The sequence below is a fragment of the Lontra canadensis genome, unplaced genomic scaffold (genome assembly GCF_010015895.1).
Source record: "Lontra canadensis isolate GAN:19392208 unplaced genomic scaffold, GSC_riverotter_1.0 scaffold147, whole genome shotgun sequence".
In the NCBI taxonomy this organism is placed as follows: Eukaryota; Metazoa; Chordata; class Mammalia; order Carnivora; family Mustelidae; genus Lontra; species Lontra canadensis.
In genome coordinates, this window is record NW_022631141.1 from 2,912,213 (window position 1) to 2,932,363 (window position 20,151).

The 20,151-nt window shown below is 36.8% G+C and overlaps 1 protein-coding gene across 1 annotated transcript; it reads left to right on the forward strand.

Moving 5' to 3' along the window:
• The first annotated feature begins 899 nt into the window (after positions 1-899).
• Positions 900-2,284, forward strand: LOC116859073 (hsc70-interacting protein-like). The gene has a single exon (XM_032844090.1). It carries the CDS (start codon positions 913-915, stop codon positions 2,017-2,019), a length of 1,107 nt encoding a protein of 368 aa, XP_032699981.1. The 5' UTR covers positions 900-912; the 3' UTR covers positions 2,020-2,284.
• Positions 2,285-20,151: the final 17,867 nt, after the last annotated feature.

A 20,151-nucleotide genomic window follows, 5' to 3' on the forward strand; every position in this document is an offset into this window, starting at 1 on the left:
AAGAGCTGATCGTGTGGAACCAATGTTCTGGACAGCTCAGTAGCAAAAGGATATACCAACTGGAACAAAAATCATAGCCCACTTCATATTGGTAATACTAGAGTTTATGACATAGTGCAGTGATTTAAGACTTTGTCAGAAAACCTACACAGCTGAATTACAATGTATTGGTTTTTCAGCACCCTTATATTTTATGTTTTAAAACAAAAATCAGAACTATCTTTCCTGATACAGGATCTTTTCTATAACTTGAGGAAGGAGTCCTGTTTTGCTGGTGGGATATTATATTTTACTACCAACAATAGGGCAAGAATAGAATTGCTAAATGTATGAACAAAGTAGCTATTATTCTCAAAATACATATGAAAAATAAGTATATATATGAAAAATACTAATCCTCATGTGAAAAGAAAAATGCAATATATATACACAGTTGTAACCCAAATTTCAAAGCAAGAAAGAAATGCCATTTCTTGATATTTTTGTTAATTTTATAGTCATAGATGTAGTGATATCTTCAAGTCAGTAAAATAGGACATGGCATAATATATCTCAGATTTCAAATGCCATTTCCAAACATTGCTAAAATTTTCACAAATGAACAGTGGAAGCATCTGTTTTAAAAGATGCTGATTGCTTACTGATGAATATAAAAATGTTTCAAGACCATATTTCCAAATATTATTACTTCCATTTCTGTAAAAATGCATCAAGTACCTAACGTGACCCACATTGAACATATTTTGCTTTAATGGATGTACTTGGATTGATGTAACATCTGTTTAAGATAAAGGTGGTCTGTTAAGTTTAAGGTAAGGAGCCCCTTCCACATGATCACGCTGAGCTAGTACTGGCGCCTGGAATCGGGTCGCAACCTCAGCCACGCCTGCCACCTGCCACTGCCTCCGGACCATGGACCCCCGCAAAGTGAGCGAGCTTCGGGCTTTCGTGAAAATGTGTAAGCAGGATCCAAGAGTTCTGCACACCGAGGAAATGCATTTCCTGCGGGAGTGGGTGGAGAGCATGGGGGGTAAAATACCACCTGCCACTCATAAAACTAAATCAGAAGACAATATCAAGGAAGAAAAACCAGATAGTAAGAAGGCGGAGGAAAACATAAAGACAGATGAACCATCAAGTGAGGAGAGTGATCTAGAAATTGACAATGAAGGTGTGATTGAACCAGATACCGATGCCCCTCAAGAAATGGGAGATGAAAATGTAGAGATAACCGAGGAAATGATGGATCAGGCAAATGATAAAAAAGTGGCTGCCATAGATGCCCTAAATGATGGTGAACTACAGAAAGCCATTGACTTGTTCACAGATGCCATCAAACTAAATCCTCTCTTGGCCATTCTGTATGCCAAGAGAGCCAGTGTCTTCATCAAATTACAGAAGCCAAATGCTGCCATTCGAGACTGTGACAGAGCTATTGAAATAAATCCCGATTCAGCTCAGCCTTATAAGTGGCGTGGGAAAGCACATAGACTTCTGGGCCATTGGGAAGAAGCAGCACATGATCTTGCCCTTGCTTGTAAACTGGATTATGATGAAGATGCTAGTGCAATGCTGAAAGAAGTTCAACCAAGGGCCCAGAAAATTGCTGAACATCGGAGAAAATATGAGCGAAAACGTGAAGAGCGAGAGATCAAAGAAAGAATAGAAAGGGTTAACAAGGCTCGGGAAGAACATGAGAGAGCCCAGAGGGAGGAAGCCAGAGGACAATCAGGAGCTCAGTATGGCTCTTTGCCAGGTGGCTTTCCTGGGGGAATGCCTGGTAATTTTCCTGGAGGAATGCCTGGAATGGCAGGGGGGATGCCTGGAATGGCAGGAATGCCTGGGCTCAATGAAATTCTTAGTGATCCGGAAGTTCTTGCAGCCATGCAGGATCCAGAAGTTATGGTGGCCTTCCAGGATGTGGCCCAGAACCCAGTGAATATGTCAAAATATCAGAGCAACCCAAAGGTTATGAATCTCATCAGTAAATTATCAGCCAAATTTGGAGGTCAAGCATAATGCCCTTATGACAAATAAAGCCCTTGCTGAAGGAAAAGCAACTTCGATCACCTAATGGATGTCGCAATAATACAAACCAGTGTACCTCCGACCTTCTCATGAAGAAAGCTGGGGTGCTGTGAAGAGAATCCCTACCCCTCTGCTCCCCATGCAACTGAAACATTCTACAATTGTTGCCATTAGGGTATTCATTCAGATAATGTTTTCCTACTAGGAACTACAAACTTTAAACACTTTTTAAACCTTAAAAATATTTAAAAACATATTAAAAGGGTGTGTTAGTCCCTACATTTTTCTTTAAAAAAAAAAAAGTTTAAGGTAAGGAATTTGATATGGAGAAAACAATTTGACCCATGTAAAGTGTTTCTCCTCCCTAAAGGCACAAGTAAAACCATAAATGGTAATAATATATTATGTCTATTATTCATTAAGCTGTCAGACACTCTTCTAAGTAAATAAAACCAATAAAGTTTCCTTCTCTCATAAAGTCTTACATATTTGCTACCTGGGGATACAGAGGTTAAGTAAGCAAAAGGAGACTAGGTAGTGATAAATTTCAAAGTGAGAATAAATAGGGGCAGTAACATAAGGACGTATTCCGGACAAGGAGCTCTTTTAGATGGGGAGAAAAGGGCAGGACTTTCTGAAGAAATATTATTTTGTCCATGTGGAAAGGTAGATGTTTTAGGTAATTTAGTAAACTCTTCTTAGTTTTGTCATTCCTCTCTGGAGAAAGAAAAGAGTAGTACATGCCTTACTTGATTATTGAAAGGATCAAACACAACTCAGATAAAGAGGCTGAGTACTCATTGAGTAAAAGGGATCATTATCACTGTTAAAATTAGTTATTTTAATTATTTTCCTTTCTTTATGTTTTTACTTTAATACCAGTTAACATACTGTGTAATATTCACTTCAGGTGTACAATTTAGTGATTCACTTTCATGTATCAACTGGTACTCATCTCAGCACATTTACTCCTTAATCCCTGTCACTTGTTTTCCCCATCCCTCTGCCCACTTCTCCCCTGGTGACCATGAGTGTATATTCTGTAGTTAAGAGTCTGTTTCTTGGTTGTCTCTCTCTCTCTCTTTTTTTTTTTTTTTACCCATTGCTCATTTGTTTTGTGTCTTAAATACCACAAATAAGTGAAATCATGGTATTTGTCTCTCTCTGATTTACTTCAGTTAGCATAATACTTTCTAGTTCCATCCATTTCCTTACAAATGTCAAGATTTCATTTTTTATGGCTGAATAATATTCCATTGTATATACATATCACATCTTCTTTATCCATTCATCAGTCAGTGGGCACTCAGGCTGCTTCCATATCTTGGCTTTTGTAAATAATGCTACCTAAATGTAGGGGTTCATGTATCCCTATAAATTAGTGTTCTTGTATTTTTTTGGTAAATACCCAGTTGTGTATTTGCTGAATCATAGTGTAGTTCTGTTTTTAACTTTTTGAAGAACCTCCATACTGTTTTCTGCAGTGGCCACACCAGTTTGCATTCCTACTAAGAGTGCACAAATGTTGCTTTTTTCCCACATTCTCACTAACACCTATTGTTTCTCATGTTATTAATTTCAGCCATTCTGACAGGTGTGAGGTGGTATCTCATTGTAGTTTTGATTTGCATTTCCCTGATGATGAAAGATGATGAACATCTTTTCATGTCTGTTGGCCATCTGTAAGTCTTCTGTAGAGAAATATCTGTTCATGTCTTCTTCCCATTTTTTAATTGGATTATTTGTTTTGTTGGTGTTGAGATTTATAAGTACTGTTTATTTTGGATACCAACCCTTTATCAGATAACTCATTTGCAAGTATCTTCTACCATTTCACAGGTTGTTTTTTAGTTTTGTTTATCATTTCCTCCACTGTGCAGAAGATTCTTCATTTTGATGTAGTCCTAATAGTTTATTTTTGCTTTTGTTTCCCTTGCCTCAGGAGACCTATCTAGAAAAAAGTTGCTATGGCTGACATCAGAGAAGATACTGCCTGTGCTCTTCGAGGATTTTTATGGTTTCAGGTCTCTCATTTAAGTCTATAATCCAATATGTATTTATTTTGGAGTATGGTGTAAGAAAATGGTCCAGTTTCATTCCTTTGCATGTAACTGTGCAGTTTTTCCAACACTATTTGTTGAAGAGACTGTCTTTTTCCCATTGGATTTTCTTTCCTGCTTTGCCAAAGATTAATTAATCATACAGTTGTGGGTTTATTTCTGGTTTATAGTCTGTTCTATTGATCTATCTGTTTTTGTGCCAGTACCATACTATATTATAGCTATGTAATATAACTTGAGGTCCAGAACTGTGATGCCTCCAGCTTTGCTTTTCTTTTTCAAGATTCCTTTGTCTATTCAGGTTCTTTTGTGGTTCCATACACTTCTTAGAATTATTTGTTCTAGTTCTGTGAACAATGCTTTTGGTATTTTGATAGGCACTACGTTGATCATTTGGGTAGTACAGACATTTTAATGGTATTTGTTATTCCAATCTATGAGCATGGAACATCTTTCATCATATTATCTTCAGTTTCTTTCATCAGTGTTTTACAGCTTTCTTTACTAGTCTTTCACCTATCTGGTTAGGTTTATACCTAGGTATCATTTTATTTTTGGTGCAACTGTAAATGGGATTGTTTTCTTAATTTCTCTTTCTGTTGCTACCTTACTGGTGTTTAGAAGTGCAGTGGATTTCTGTATGTCAATTTTTTATCCTCCAACATTACTGAGTTTATCACTTCTAGCAGTTTTTTGGTGGAGCCTCAGGTTTTCCATATTTTTTTTCTTCCTTGCTGATTTAGATGTCTTTTATTTATTTTTGTTGTCTGATTGCTGTGATTAGGACTTCCAGTACTAGGTTGAATAAACAGGGTGAGAGTAGATATCCTTGTCTTTTTCCTGACCTTAGGGGAAAGGCTCTCAGTTTTTCCCCATTGAGGATGATATTATCTTTGGCTTTTTCATGCATGGCCTTTATAGTGTTGAAGTAAGTTCTCTCTAAACTTTCTTTCTGAGGATTTTTATCATGGAAGGATGTTGTACTTCGTCAAATGCTTTTTCTGCATCTATTGAAATGATCATACGGCTCTTATTTTTTCTCTTATTGATGTGATGTATCATGTTAATGGATTTGCAAATACCAAAACCATTTTTGTAACCCAGGAGTAAATCCCACTTGATCATGGTGGATGATTTTTTAAAATGTATTGTTGGATTTGGTTTGCTAGTATCTTGTTGAGGATTTATGCATCTATGTTCATCAGAAATAGTGGCCTGATGTTCTCTTTTTAGAGGTGTCTTTATCAGGTTTGGGTATCAGTGTAATTCTGGCCTCATAGAATGAATTTGGTAGTTTTCCTTCCTCTTCTACCTTTTGGAATAGTTTGAGAAGAATAGGTATTAACTCTTCTTTAAATGTTTTGTAGAATTCCTCTGTGAAGCTTGGTCTGAGACTTCTGTTTCTTAGGGAGTTTTTTGATTATGGATTCAGTTTCTTTGCTGGTTCTCAGTATGTCCAAATTTTCGATTTCTCCCCATTTTACTTCTGGTAGGTTATATGTTTCTAGGAATTTATCCATTTCTTCCAGGTTGTCCAATTTCTTGGCATATAGGTTTTCATAATATTCTCTTATAATTGTTTGTATTTCTGTGGTGTTGTTATTTCTCCTCTCTCATCTGTGATTTTATTTGAGTCCTTTCTTTTTTTCGTGATACGTCTAGCTAGAGACTTACCAATTTTATAGATTTTTTTTTTTCAAAGAACCAGGTGCTGGTTTCATTGATCTATTCTGTTGTTTTTTTTAGTTTCTAGATCATGTATTTCTTCTCTAATCTTTATTATTTCCTTCCTTCTGTTGGTTTGGGTTTTGTTTGTTCTTTTTCTAGCTCCTTTAGATACAAGGTTAGACTATTTGAGATTTTTCTCACTTCTTGAGGTAGGCCTATAGTGCTATGAACTTCCTTCTTAGAACCTCTTTTGCTATATCTCAGAGGTTTTGGATCATTGTGTTTTCTTCATTTGTTTCCATGTACTTTTTACTTCTTTTATTTCCTTTTGACCCAGTCATTGTTTAGTAGCATGTTATTTAATCTCCATGTATTTGTGGTCTTATCAGATTTTTTTCTTATGATTGATTTCTAGTTTCATTGTTGTGGTCAGAAAGGATCCATGGCATGACTTTGATCTTCTTGAATTTGTTGCAGTTTGTGTTGTGCCCTAATATATGGTCTGTTCTGGAGGATGTCCCATGTGCACTTGAAAGGAATGTGTCTTGTTTTTTTATCCCTTCTGTCACCTTGTATCTTTTTATTGGAACATGTAGTGCATTTATCTTCAAAGTAATTATTGATAGATATATATCGTCATTTTATTATGTTTTGTGGTTGTTTCTGCAGATTTTCTCTGACCCTTGTCTTTCTTTTTGATGATTTCCTTTAGTAATATTAAGTTGATGATCTTTACTCCTCTCCATCCCATGTTTTAGGTATATGTTGTTATATTTTATGTTGTTTTATTTTGTGATTTCCTTCACCGATTTTTCACAGAAGTGTTCATTTTTACTGCTTTTGTGTTTCCTACTTTTACACTGTCACATTTGATTTCTTCTTTCCACTCGAAGAGTCTCCTTTAATATTTCTTGCAAGGCTGGTTTTGTGGTCACAAAGTCCTTGAGTTTTTATTTGTCCGGAAAACTCTTTATCTCTTTTTCTATTCTGAATGATAGCCTTGCTGGATATTCTTGGCTGCAGATTTTTCCTTTTCAGCACTTTTAATATAGCATGCCATTCTCTTTTGGCTTGCAAAGTTTCTGATGAAAAATTTCCTGCTAGACTTATGGGTTGTCCCTTTTAAGTTACTATCTTCTTTTGTCTTCCTGCTTTAATTTTTTTTTTTAAGATTTTATTTATTCATTTGACAGACATAGATCGCAAGTAGGCAGAGAGGCAGGCAGAGAGAGAGGGAGAAGCAGGCTCCCCGCTGAGCAGAGAGCCCGATGCGGGGCTCGATCCTAGGACCCTGAGATCACAACCTGAGCCAAAGGCAGAAGCTTAACCCACTGAGCCACCCAGGAGCCCCTATTTTTTTTTTTTTTAATCACTGTATCTTGCCAGTTTAATTACAGCATGTCTTGGTATGTGTCTGCTTTTCTTTGATGGGAGTCCTCTGTGCCTCCTGGATCTGAATATCTGTTTCTTTCCCTAGATTAGGGAAGTTTTCAGCTATTATTTCTTCAAATAAATTTTCTGCCCTCTTTTCTCTATCTTCTTTTTCTGGGATTCCTATAATAATGAATGTTATTACATTTGATGGAGTCACTGAGTTCCCTAAGTTTATTCTCATTTTGGATAATTCTTGTCTCTTTTTTTGTTCAGCTTTACTACTGTCCATTCCTCTATATTCTAGATCATTAATTCATTCCTCTGCCTCTTCCATCCTGCTGTTCATTTTGTCAAGTATGTTTCTCATTTCATTCTTGAGCACTTTGTCTCTGCTCTGTTGTTTCTTATCTCTGTATTATAGGGCTCATTCATGTCTTCTACTCTTTTCTCAAGTCCAGTGAATATCCTTTGATCGTTGTTTTAAATTTTTTATCATACATGCTACTTATATCTGTTTCATTTAAATTTCTGGCTATGGCTTTGTCTTATTCTTTCATTTAGGATAAACTTCTCTGTTTCTTCATTTTATCTGCCTCTCTGTGTCTGTTTATGTGTGTTAAGGAAGTCAGCTACATCTCATATTCTTGAGGGTAATGGTTTTATGAGAAAGAGGTTATGTAGTGCCCTGCCATGTGGTGTCCCTTATTCCCAAGGGCCTGGCACTTCTAGGAGTGTCTCCAGTGTGTGCTACATGTGCTCTCCTGTTTTGTCCTGGCCACTTCATCCTTTAGCCCTGTCATTTGCAGAGGCTCTCCTTGTCTCTTGTGGACAGTGTTTGGTCCATGGCCTGAATGTGGCACGTTATAACTAGGTGTGCTCTCGTCTGTTTGAGAAATGAGACCCGTTGCCACTGCCCCAGGAACTGAAGCTCTCTAACTCCTGCATTGGGAAGCACAGTATGAGCTGGGATTTGGGTGGATATTCTGGGAGAGGAGGCCAGCTGTATTGGGACTGAGGCACGCATTACTGGGAGGGGCAGTTATTTCACATTTGATACCTACTCTTTGACTTCAAAATAGTATCAGTTGAGAAAGTGACTAATTGTGAATTTCCCTTTAGGGAAAACAGTCCTGGACTCTGTATACTACCTTTAAACCATGATCACAACACAAAATATTTTTGTCTTAATTCTCATGGATTAATGAGTAGGAAAAAACTATTAATGTAAGTAATGAGTAAGAAAAAAATAGATATGTTTATACACTTATGAATATATATCAGCATCCATTTTGTTGCAAGAATTTGTTGAGTGCCATCTATCTCCAGAGCATTTTACTTGGTATGATTTATCCATTCATGAATTTCTTTGGTTAGTAAAATTTCTGCTTTTAAGGACACTCTTTAGAGTGGTTAAAAAAAAAAAAAGAGAGAGAGAGAGAGATGTAGACCAAGCTTTGTCAGTAATTCATGTAACCCTTCTGTAAGCTTCCACTTCTATAAAATGGCTGAAGAATAAGCCTAAATATCAAAGCTGTTATGGGGACTAAAGAATAGTGAAAGTTTTATATAGGGAAGTCATCTCCAAAGTAGTGTGTGATTTAACAGATGTAAAGACGAAGGGCTTTTCCTTATCTCTTTTCTGTCAGAATGAGCTAGAAACAATAGCAACTTTAATGTTTTATCATCTTAGTTGCACATGGTCTGTCATCCTCATAATAAATACGAGTTTTAGAGTCAATGATAGCTGTATTTGATAAATGCATTTACTTTTTCAGATGTAGCACACAAATGCATCTAAAGCACCCCTGAATCATTTTCTTAAACCCCAGATCCCCTTTCCTTGTACCCCAGCTCCCTGGATATAACTTCCAATTTCAGGGTAGTTACGTGTACCTCTAGATTTGTTTATCTTTACAAACATACATATTGCCCAAAGAAGATGATTTGTACTCTTTTCTTAATTTCTTAAACGGTTTTCTACACTTTCTTTTTTTTCTTTTTCTTTCTCTCTCTTTTTTTGTTTTTGTTTTTTTTTGCCAATAATACTCAGTTACTAGAACATAAACTTAAAATAGTGACTGTAAAAGGAAATCAAGCTCATTAACTTATAAATGCATGTCATATATGACAATACATAAAAAATAATGAATTTTATTAATAAATATTCATTTGGGGTAAAACAAAAACAAAACACTATGATGGGGATTTTCTGTGGAAACTCTTTGTCTCCTTGTCCAGTCTGATAGTGAATCTGAGTCTGGTTATGATCATTACTGATGTTAAGCAGTATCATCTAATAAAGAATGCAACTGCATAGTTTCAGTACTATAAATGAGAAACAATATTAGTTGGACATTTTGTAATAAATATCTCACTTGATAGTTTGTTTTGCTTAATCATTAATTAAGACATCTTTGGAAAGTATTTTGAATATGTAATAAATGGAGGATTTTGTTGGTAGAAATTTCCCTATTCATTTAAAAGTACTGCCTTACCCTTACTTTGTCAGTTGATATTAATAAACAGTAACATATACCCATATACCATACTTGACAATATTATAAAGCTCTCTGAAGATAATTTACATCTTCATAAGTCTTACTTCTAGCCAAAGGATCTAATGGGTTATACTAGCAGTAATTGAAAAGCCAGCTTTTTCTCAGTGCATTTCATGGATGACCTAAGTAAAGCAGTATATTATCAAGAACCACATCAATGAACCTGTGTTTCTTAAAAATATCCTAAATTTAATTACCACCAAAAATTACATAATACCTTTAAATTATGGCAATCTTATGTCATATTTAATTTCTAAGAAAACCCAAAGAGAAGGAGTAAATCATTAATCTGGAAAAAGAAGATAAAGACAGTCAGCATCATTCTGTTTTTTCCTCCAGATGGTCTAGCTGCACCCTTTGAGAAGCAGTTCTGTGAGAACTAGAGACGTCAATATTAATGAGTGTCAGAAGATCTGACTATAATGATGATAATGACAATAACTTACATGAATAGTGCACATGTTTTACCTTGTGTAAACCTCACTACCAGCTCATGAAGTAAATGATTTCATTGAAGTGGAGAAGACCTCTTAAATTCGCTGGGGTGCCTTGGTGGCTCAGTCAGTTAAGCATCTGCCTTCAGCTCAGGTCACAATCCCAGGGCCCTGGGGTCAAGCCCCATGTCGGGCTCCCTGCTCAATGGGGAGTCTGCTTCTTTCTCTCCCTCTGTTTGGGCTTGCTAATTCTCTCTCCCTCACTGTCTCTCAGTCAAATAAATAAATAAGGAATCTTAATAAAGAAAAAATTGTGATATATTTTAAAAAAAGTGATTTGCTGATGTCAGACCACACACCCTATAAGAGTTGAAGCCATGATTCAACCCCATATGTGACTCATCTTAAAGCCAAATACTTTTTACATCTATGCTGTTGTTCCTAGCTGAATCGTTTAATCTCTTGGCGTCTCCTTTACCCTGTCAAAAGGCTACAGTAGTTTGTGCTTTGCCAGAATTTTTGTGAAACTGGAGATAGGAAATGTATAAGAACAATACCCTGACACTTGTAAAAGGCACAATAATGACTATAGAAACTTGAGATGGGGAAACCAGTTAGCCACAGAGAGAGCAATATATGTGATATATCATGAGAAGTGCTAAAACAGAGCTAAAACATTGCACGAAGGAAGCATCCCAGACTCTGGAGCCTCCTCTTTTTTTTGCCCTGAATCCTACCCAACTCACAAGGCAGAGTTTGGTAGAAAGACTATGAATAGTCTGCAAAGGATTGGGCAGTTAGCAGTAAAGTAAAAATGTGGTTTAGCAATTGTTTCCAAACATATTATAGCGTTGGTGGTATAGTGGTGAGCATAGCTGCCTTCCAAACATATTATGGAGAACCACTAAGCCAAAACAAATCACTGCTTCCTAGGCTTAAGCATGGTGACCCATATAACATAAACCTGAGAGAGGATGTTGGAAGAAATATAAGAAGCTTTATATAAATTACCTGGGTCTGTGAGCCCCCAGCATTATATGCCATGGCAGTTGAAATTGATAAAAATATAAACTACTACTAGTAGCTCTTCCTATATAATTTCCTTACCTTGATAAAATGCTGTTTCGACCCTAAGTTCATACAACTGCCAATACCTTCTCTTCTGAATCAATATTAAATTAACTGTGGCTCTTACATGAGTTAAACTATTTTTCTGAAAATTAAAAATTCACATAATCTCAAACTGTTTGAGACAGATTGTTCAAAGGAAAGAATGCACACTTCTAAAGCAGAAATAACAATTATTTTTAAAGTATGCTACAAATTACTATATACATATAATCGAAGGAGTCTTTCCTTGAATACTGAGATGCCGTAGGTTATCAGATTTGAGAGAGGATGTCAAGCAAATGACAAAGAGAGAGGACAACCAGGCAAATTAATTAGAGCATAAATTGATTATTAAATTATGAAGGTGCTTAAGTAATTATTGTGATAATGAGATCAGCTGTATTTATCAAACCCTTGCTCCCTCTTGCAACATTTATTTTTGTGTTATGACTTGCCCATGGTTTTCTTCCTCTTTTTCTGGCCACGGCTTCTCTGTTATCTTTGTGTGGTAGTCCCTCAAATGCTGTGATTCCAAACGTTCTCTTTTCACCTTACATACACTCCCTTAGTGTTGTCCTTCAGTCCTAGAGCTACTTAGCATCTCTTTGCTCTCTCCTCTCCAGCTTTCTTTTCTAAGCTGTAAATCAGTAGCATGTGATGCTGCCTGAAGGCATTCTCTACCTGGCTACCTCACATGGGCAGAACTGAAATTATGCAATCAAACAGTGTGGCCGCCACCTGTCGTGAGTCAGTCTGTGCCAGCTCCAGCCTACCACTGCTATCACCTGTCACCTGGGTACACACAGTGGTCTCTGGTCTTGCCTCTTTCTCACATATTCTCTTAAAAGCAGAAAGAAGGATCCTTAGCATGCAAATCTAGTATTATTTTTCTGCTTAAAACTTTTAAGTTTTCCTTTCCCATCATAATAAAATCCAAACCTGTCAATCTGTCCTGTAAAACTCTCGAAGATCTGTGCTCTGCAGCCTTATTTCTCCCGGTGTTCCCATCCCCCCCAACATACATCATCAGGTATTGTGCTGGATGGGCCGTGGTTGTTTCTGGGAGAAGCCCACCATGTATCTCATTCCCTCCATCTGGGACTGTTTTCTTGTCATTTCTCCCATTATTCCAAGTATCTTCTCACTCTTCAGACCTCTGTTTCCTCTAAGAAGCTTTAGTTTATAGTCAGTCACTCCTTTCCCACCTCTCCCTACATCCTTCTAGGAAGTAGGATGTGTTCTTTCCACATCCTTCTAGGAAAACCTATGCAACTGTAGAACTTCTGAGAATTTAATTTTGGATGTAATTGTGCTATTTTACCTATGATAATGTATAGTCATTATATGAGGCATTGTATCTATTCTCACTTCATCATATACCCAGTGCCCAACACACTGGCAAGGATCAGGCAATCAGTGATACTTGTGGAATAAATTCATAGTACGTGAATGAGTAGGACATCTAAAAACTGCAAGATTCTTTTTTGTTCATGTTGAACTAACATTCAGTATCATCTTGTGTCACAAGTATTGTTTAATTTTCAAGTTCTTATGGTTTTCACAAATTTTCATCTGTCACTGATTTCCAATTATGTGATTAGATATTAATTTTTAATTCAATTTTGGCTAAAGCAGATACTTTTCATGATTTTAGTGCTTCAGAATTTATTGACACTTGTTTTGTGGCCTAGTGCATTTATTCTGAAGAATGTTCCATATGCACGTGAGAAAACTAAATTCACTCGTTGAGTAACATGTTCTATAAATGTAAATTAGGTCAAGTTACTTAGTAGTTTTATTCAAGTCTTCCATATCCTGGCTAATCTTCTGTCTCATTCTGTCAGTTACTGAGAGTTAGGCTATCGATGTCTACAACTACTATTGATAAACTGTGTATTTCTCCCTTCAGTTCTGCCAAATTGTGTTTCATGTATGCTCTTATTCAGTTCATATCTATTTATTATGTCTTCAAGATGAACTGACCACTTATCATTATAAAATGTCTGTCTTTGTTTTTAGTAACTCCTTTTGATCTTAAAATCTATTTTTTCTGATATTGGTGTAGCCACTCCAGCTCTCTTGTGGTTACTGTGTGCTTGGCATGTTTTCTCCTCTTTTTTTAATTTTAAGCTATTTGTTTTCTTTGACTGTAAAGTCTCTCTCTTATCGATGGCACATAGATTGATTCTGATTTTCATCCAGTCTGATAATCTCTACATTTGGATTACAGTGTTGAGTCATTTTATATGTAACATAATTAGTGAGATGATTGGATTTACATCTCTACTTTTTCTATATATTTTTTCTGTCTCATGTCATTTGCTGTTACCCCATCCTTCATCCTCTTCTTTCTTTTGTGTTATGTGATATTTCCTAGTGTGTCATTTTAATTGCTTTTTTTTTAACTGTACTTCTGTGGATTATCTTCTGTGTCATTTTCTTAGCATCTCTTAGGTTTGCTCTGAAAATTGCACAATGCAATCTTAATTTAAAACAATCTATTTCTGATGAATACTAACTTAATCAAATAGCATATAGAAATTTTGCTCCCTTCTCTGCCTTCCTCTTTGTGTTATCATTGTGAAACAAATGATAGTTTACATGTTTTAAGCCCAATGCTACATTGTTATAGTGTTTCCTACAGTTGCCTTTTAAGTCAGTTAAGACAAAAGTAAATACACACAGGTGCAGGCCTGTGCGCATGCACGCAAGCACACACACACTGTTCTTTATGTTTATCTTTGTAATTATCTTAATCAGTGCTTTATTTCTTTGTGTTGATCTGAGCTACTTCTTAACAGCCCGAAGAACTTCCTTTCATATATAAGTCTGCAAGCACACACTTCCTCAGTCATTGTTTATCTGGGAATGGCTTTATTTTGGTTGGTAGGAAGTATTTCCCCCCCAGTGCATTAAATATATCACCCCCACCCCCACGCCCCCATCCCCATTCTGGAACCCGTTGTGTCTGAGGAGAAGGCATCTGCCAGTCTTTCTCAATGTCCCTTGTATGTCATGGTCATTTTTTTTTTTTTTTTCCTGCTTCCTTCAGGGTTTCTTGTTTGTCTTTTGAGAGTTTGACCATGTTGGGTTTAGGTGTGGAGGTCTTAAAAGTTTATCCTACCTGGATTTTGTCGTGCTTTTTAGATATGTGTATATTAAGGCTTTTCTTCAAATTTGAGATGGTTTTGGTCATTATTTTTTCTCATATATATATTTCTTTCTGCCCCTTTCTCTTTTGTCTTTTAGTAATGGTATCACACAGGTCTATCAGGATCTGTGCTTTTTTTTTTATTATTCGTTATTTATTCTGTTACTCAGACTGGCTAATCTCTGTTGACTTATCTTTACATTCACTGACTCTTTGCTCTTCTAACTCAGATAAGCAGTCAGACACTTCTAGTGAACTTTTCATTTTCAGTTACTATTCTTCTTAACCTCAGAAAGTATTTTTTTCATAACATTTATTTTTTATATTCTCTGTGTGGTGTTTGGTGTCAAATATTTCATTTAAACCTATTTTCCTTTTGTTCTCTGAAAATAGTTATAATAGTTGTCTTAAAGTCAGAGACAACTTTTACTGATTGCTTTCTTTCCCCATATAGCTGGTTTCCTGTTTCTCAGAGTGTCTCATAATTTTAGCTGAAGACTGGACATTTTGGGTAAATTTTCTATAGCAACTCTGGATTCGGATGTCCCCCAGTTGTTGTTTGCTTGCTATTTGGTGACTTGCCTGGACTAATTCTGTAAAAATTGTCTTTCTTAGAGTATTCAAACACTAAAATTTCTACTTATTGTTTAAAAATTTTTTTTCATTTTTTTAATTCAAATTCAGTTAGCCAACATACAGTACATCATTAGTTTCAGATGTAGTGTTCAACAATTCATCAGTTACATATAACACCCAGTGCTCATCGCATCACATGCCCTCCTTAATGTCCATCACCCAGTCACCCCATCACCCCAACCCCCTCCCCTTCAGTAACCCTCAGTTTGTTTCCCATAGTTAAGAGTCCCTCATGGTTTTTCTCTCTCTCTGATGACTTCCCATTCAGTTTTCCCTCCCTTCCCCTATGATCCTGTGCCCATTTCTTATATTCCACATGAGTGAAACCATGTGATGATTGTCTTTCTCTGAAACTTACTTCGCTCAGCATAATACTCCCCAGTTCCATTCATGTCAATGTAAATGGGAAGTATTCTCCCTTTCTGAGGTCTCAGTAATATTCCAGTATGTGTGTGTGTGTGTGTGTGTGTGTGTGTGTACCAAAAACCATAAGATACCTAGGAATAAACCTAACCAAAGAGATAAAGAATATGTACTCTGAAAACTATAGGACACTTAAACAAAGGAAATTGGGGAAGACACAAAGAGTAGGAAAACATTTCATGCTCATGGATTGGGAAAACAGTGTTAAAACGTCTGTGCTATTCACTTATTTTTAAATGCAGTCTCCTAAGCACAGCTTAGTGTTCTGGGCAAAAACAAACAAACAAAAAAATAGCTTTTTGTTTGTTTGTTTGTTTGTTTGTTTTAGAGAGAGAGCATGCTCGCAGGATGGGGGTAGGGGTGCAAAGGGAGAGAGACAGAATCTTCAGCGGGCTCCACTGAGCCCCACACAGGACAGGATCCCATGCGCCCGACCGAGATCATGACCTGAGCCGAAATCAAGAGTCGGTGCTTAACCAACTCAGCCACCCATGTGACTTGTTTTCTTTTTCTTTCTGCTTCTTTTTTTAAACATCATGAACCAGTAAGGCTTCCACCATAGCTGAGGGCAGCATCTGTGTGTGCATTGCGGCACACGTTCAAAGTTCAGGCGATTTACGTGTTCACTTAGATTTTCACTCTCTTTCCGTAAAGTATCTCATGGTCTGCTGGGTATGCGTGACTGACTGGAGTCCTCCTGAGCATCCGTGCAGCCCTGCACACAGCGTTGTAGGTTCTCGGGGATATGGTGAAGCTTTCCACAGACCACCTGAATCTCCTGGTCATGTTTCAGCCAGCCCTTTGCTTGCCACAACCAGCATCACTGCATTAGTCAGCTGAAATAGCAGCTTTCCCTGTTACCTGCCAGGTGCTCTGATGTCGGACGGTAGCTCTGGGTGTGAGTCTTCACGGAGCCTCAGACCAGATGAGCCCATCTAAACTCTGGAGGCGCAAGTTAAAGCACCACGCACTCTGCTCTCATTACCAGGATTTGGTAGTTCTTCCTTCCTCTGTGTGTGCATGTGTGTACACATAGACATATACATACACATACACACACACATACACACATAGCACATAGCACATAATTCATTGCATCCCTTAGGTTGATTTCCAGAGTTCTGAAATGGCTATTTCTGGTCTTTGGGAGTGAGTTGGGTATAGTTCCTTTTTAGGGGACATTGGCCAAGGTCCTCATTCCACCATTCCAGAAGGCGCATCATACTTGCACTGAATTTTTAAGCATGAGCAATAGGTTTCTAGGTAAATATTAAGAGAAAAATCATCCCAGAATGTGAGCACAGGTGAACAGATGCATGAAATTGCACAGTGGGTCAGGTAGCTACAAGCCATGCACTGGCAGCAGGGAGTAGGGAAAGATAAGGCTGAGCAAGTGAACAAGATGTTACCTATCATGTCAATGAAGCAAAATATCATTTAGGAGGTATTAGAATGTGGATAAAGAGTTTTGAACAAGAGGATAAAGGTTATTTAGAAGACTCGCCCCACTCAGGAGCATTGCAAAATAAGGCTGAAGAAAGGGAGAACAATGTGGAGGCTATTTTAATATTCTGGCTAAGGAATGATGGTTTGAACTAGGACTGGGGAAGTGCAGAGGTGGATAAACAGAAAAAATATTTAAATGTTTAGAGGGTAGTATTAATAGAGCTATCTAAAAGTTTTATTCCCTATCTAAGGGAATAAAACAAATCTAGGATACTCAGATACAGTTCAGGTTTCAGGCATGAAAAAAACTGAATGATACTGTCATTCTCTTATATAATGTTAATAAACATTTTAGAAAACTGAAATACGCATGGTAACCTTTTGACTGGTACACAGTTTTCTGTGTGTGTTTTCACGGAGCACACATTCATCTTGCCCATGAATATCTAACCTCTTCTCAATTACTTTATAATAATAAATCTGTTAAAATTATCAGAGGTGAAATACAGTAATTTTAAACCCAAATATAAAAATCATGTCAGTCAGGGGCACCTGGATGGTTCAGGTGGTTAGGCATCAAATTCATGATTTCATCTCAGTATCATGGGATCAGCCATGGGATCGAGCCATCTGTATTAGGCTCTTGCTTGGCACGGGGTCTGCTTGGGATTCTCTTTCTCCTCTGCCCCTCTTCCTGCACACACACTCTCTCTGAGTAAATAAATAAAATTAAAAATAAAACACTCATGTTAGTCAGTAACAATTTGTTCACTCAGTCAGCCAACAGGCATTTCAATACAGAGAAAATATGGATAAATTAATTAATGAATGTATCTGTTTTATGTTCTTGAATATGTGATTTTAATGTAAAACAGATGAAGGTATATCTGAGAAGTCATCAGAATTTCTTTAAATATTCTATTGTAAAAAATAAATAAATAAAAAAATAAATAAATAAAAATAAATATTCTATTTTATAAAAATAAGAGAGAAAAAAGATTAAGGAAGATTAAGGAGATAAATTCCTAAGAACCAAGGAATAAAAGTCTAATTGTTTTCAGTGGTAAGAATGTGCTCGCTCTCTCCCAGTGTGTGTAGTTTCAATAAGTAATAAATATTTCATAATAAAACTTAAAGGAATGGCTGTCTTAAATGCCAAGTTTAAGACACTTACTCTCAGAAAAGCCAATAAATAGGTAATTATGGCTGAAATTTGAATAAGGCAAATTCCTTTGAGTTGTAGGAAATATGTTAGCAACATGAAAATAATTAATTTAATTTAATTTAATTATGAAAATTGGTAAATGTCTTGTTGGGTCCTACCAGGACACACCCAGTTTGCTAGATCATGCAAAATCCTGAAGTGTTTATTTTATAGGAATATGCATGCATGAAGAGAAAAAGTCTGGGTAAAGTTATTTTTGTGTTTTTTATCTGTGTGAAAGTTCTTGCTAGTGAACTAGGCGTAATTTTTGGATATTAAGCATTTAGCAGTTTTTGATAATAACAAAAAAAGGAAATTTTGTTTTAATATATATAAGATAACTTATCCATACAAATAAGTCTAAAAAACAATGCTATCAACTAAATTCCAGTTAGGCCCATTCTTTCAACCGAAAAGTAAGAACACACTTTTCCTCTTTTCCCAATTAATGGTGCTAATTCCAAGCTTCATTTATACTATGCTTCTGCATCCCTGAAGATTGAGTTGATATCAGCAGTTAATGGTTGGTTTGCTCTCTAGGCCTGCGAGGAAACTCAGAGCAAATGAGTAGTTTAAAACAAGCACGCTGAGTATGTTAATAAGTGACTTGGAAGGATTAATACTAATAAAAGTTGTGAGTATATTTTTAATGACTAGCATATCCATTTAAATTACACTTGAGTTTCCATGCAGTGTGTGTGGGGGGGAGGGACGAACTGAAGTTTTTCATTATATTTGTTGTAAACATACTGCACTACTTTGAATCTCCATCAGATTCTCAGTCCTCTTTCTTTCTTTCTTTCTTTTTTTTTTAAGGTCTTATTTATCTGACAGAGATCACAAGTAGGCAGAGAGGCAGGCCGAGAGAGAGGGGGAGGCAGGCTCTCCGCCGAGCAGAGAGCCTGAAGCGGGGACCGATCCCAGGACCCTGAGATCATGACCTGAGCTGAAGGCAGAGGCTTTAACCCACTGAGCCACCCAGGCGCCCCTCTCAGTCCTCTTTCTAAAGATGCTGGCAACTGCTCCATAACAGAGCGCGCATTCAGACAGTCCTGATGCCTTCAGGTCCGCAGGAGCAGTGGCCTCTATGCACGTAGTAGGACGTCTCCAAAGACAAACACGCTCGTCCTGGGTCATTGTCCGACGCGCCAAGAAAGCATTCACATGTTATAAGACTCAATCCACAGTGTTACCATCCTAGAAAAAATAGTCTATTTTGTTAATCTTTGATAGACTTACCAAAGACTATTTTATTTCACAGAAAAAAAAGCCAACATAATTTTTAAAGAAGTGCTTAGCATGTAATAATAGATTTAAAAATATAGAAGAATGAAATATAGAGTAAACTATCTAACATGTAAAAAGCAAACCTTACACTTCCTTGGATTTTGAAGGGACACTTGGCCATTTCTGTTTTGTAGACAGTATTATAATCGAAGACTAGAAATGATCCCCATATCCATCCCATTTCCTGGATCTTGGTTTGCAAAGAAATCACAGTTAAGGCCCAAATATGAATTCTCCATTTTGAGTCTTTGTTTTCCCATTGACTTGCTAGGTGTTTCTTAAATTATGTCTTAACCAGTACAGTTTGCTTCCTTACAAAAACAAATATAATCGTTTTTTCCTCTTCCTCCTGGTCTGCTATCCACTGAAAGGCCCCAGGCCCATCACTCTGTGATCTCAGCTTTTACTGAACACTGAAAATCTCAAAGTCCAAATGTGATCCTACTTTCCAATAATATATATTATGTTTATCCCTCGTTTCTCCCCAACATTAAAAGAAGGAAGGTTATTTGTTTCACGCCGGGTGATATCTAGTGTATGAATGCTGAATTACACATGCCGTATGTCAGCTCAGGGTCGTGTGAGTCCCAGCTACCACTTACTGGCTGCAGTGGCTTGCTTAGGCAAGTTATAGCTCCTCTTTGAACCTGAAAAACGGGATTTTATGAGAGGTAACCATATTGCTTGTTTAATAGTTACCTTTTTTCAACTTAAAATTTAAAGAAATAAGTCATTTTGAATTAAATCAAAATAACCTGGATTTATTTTTAGA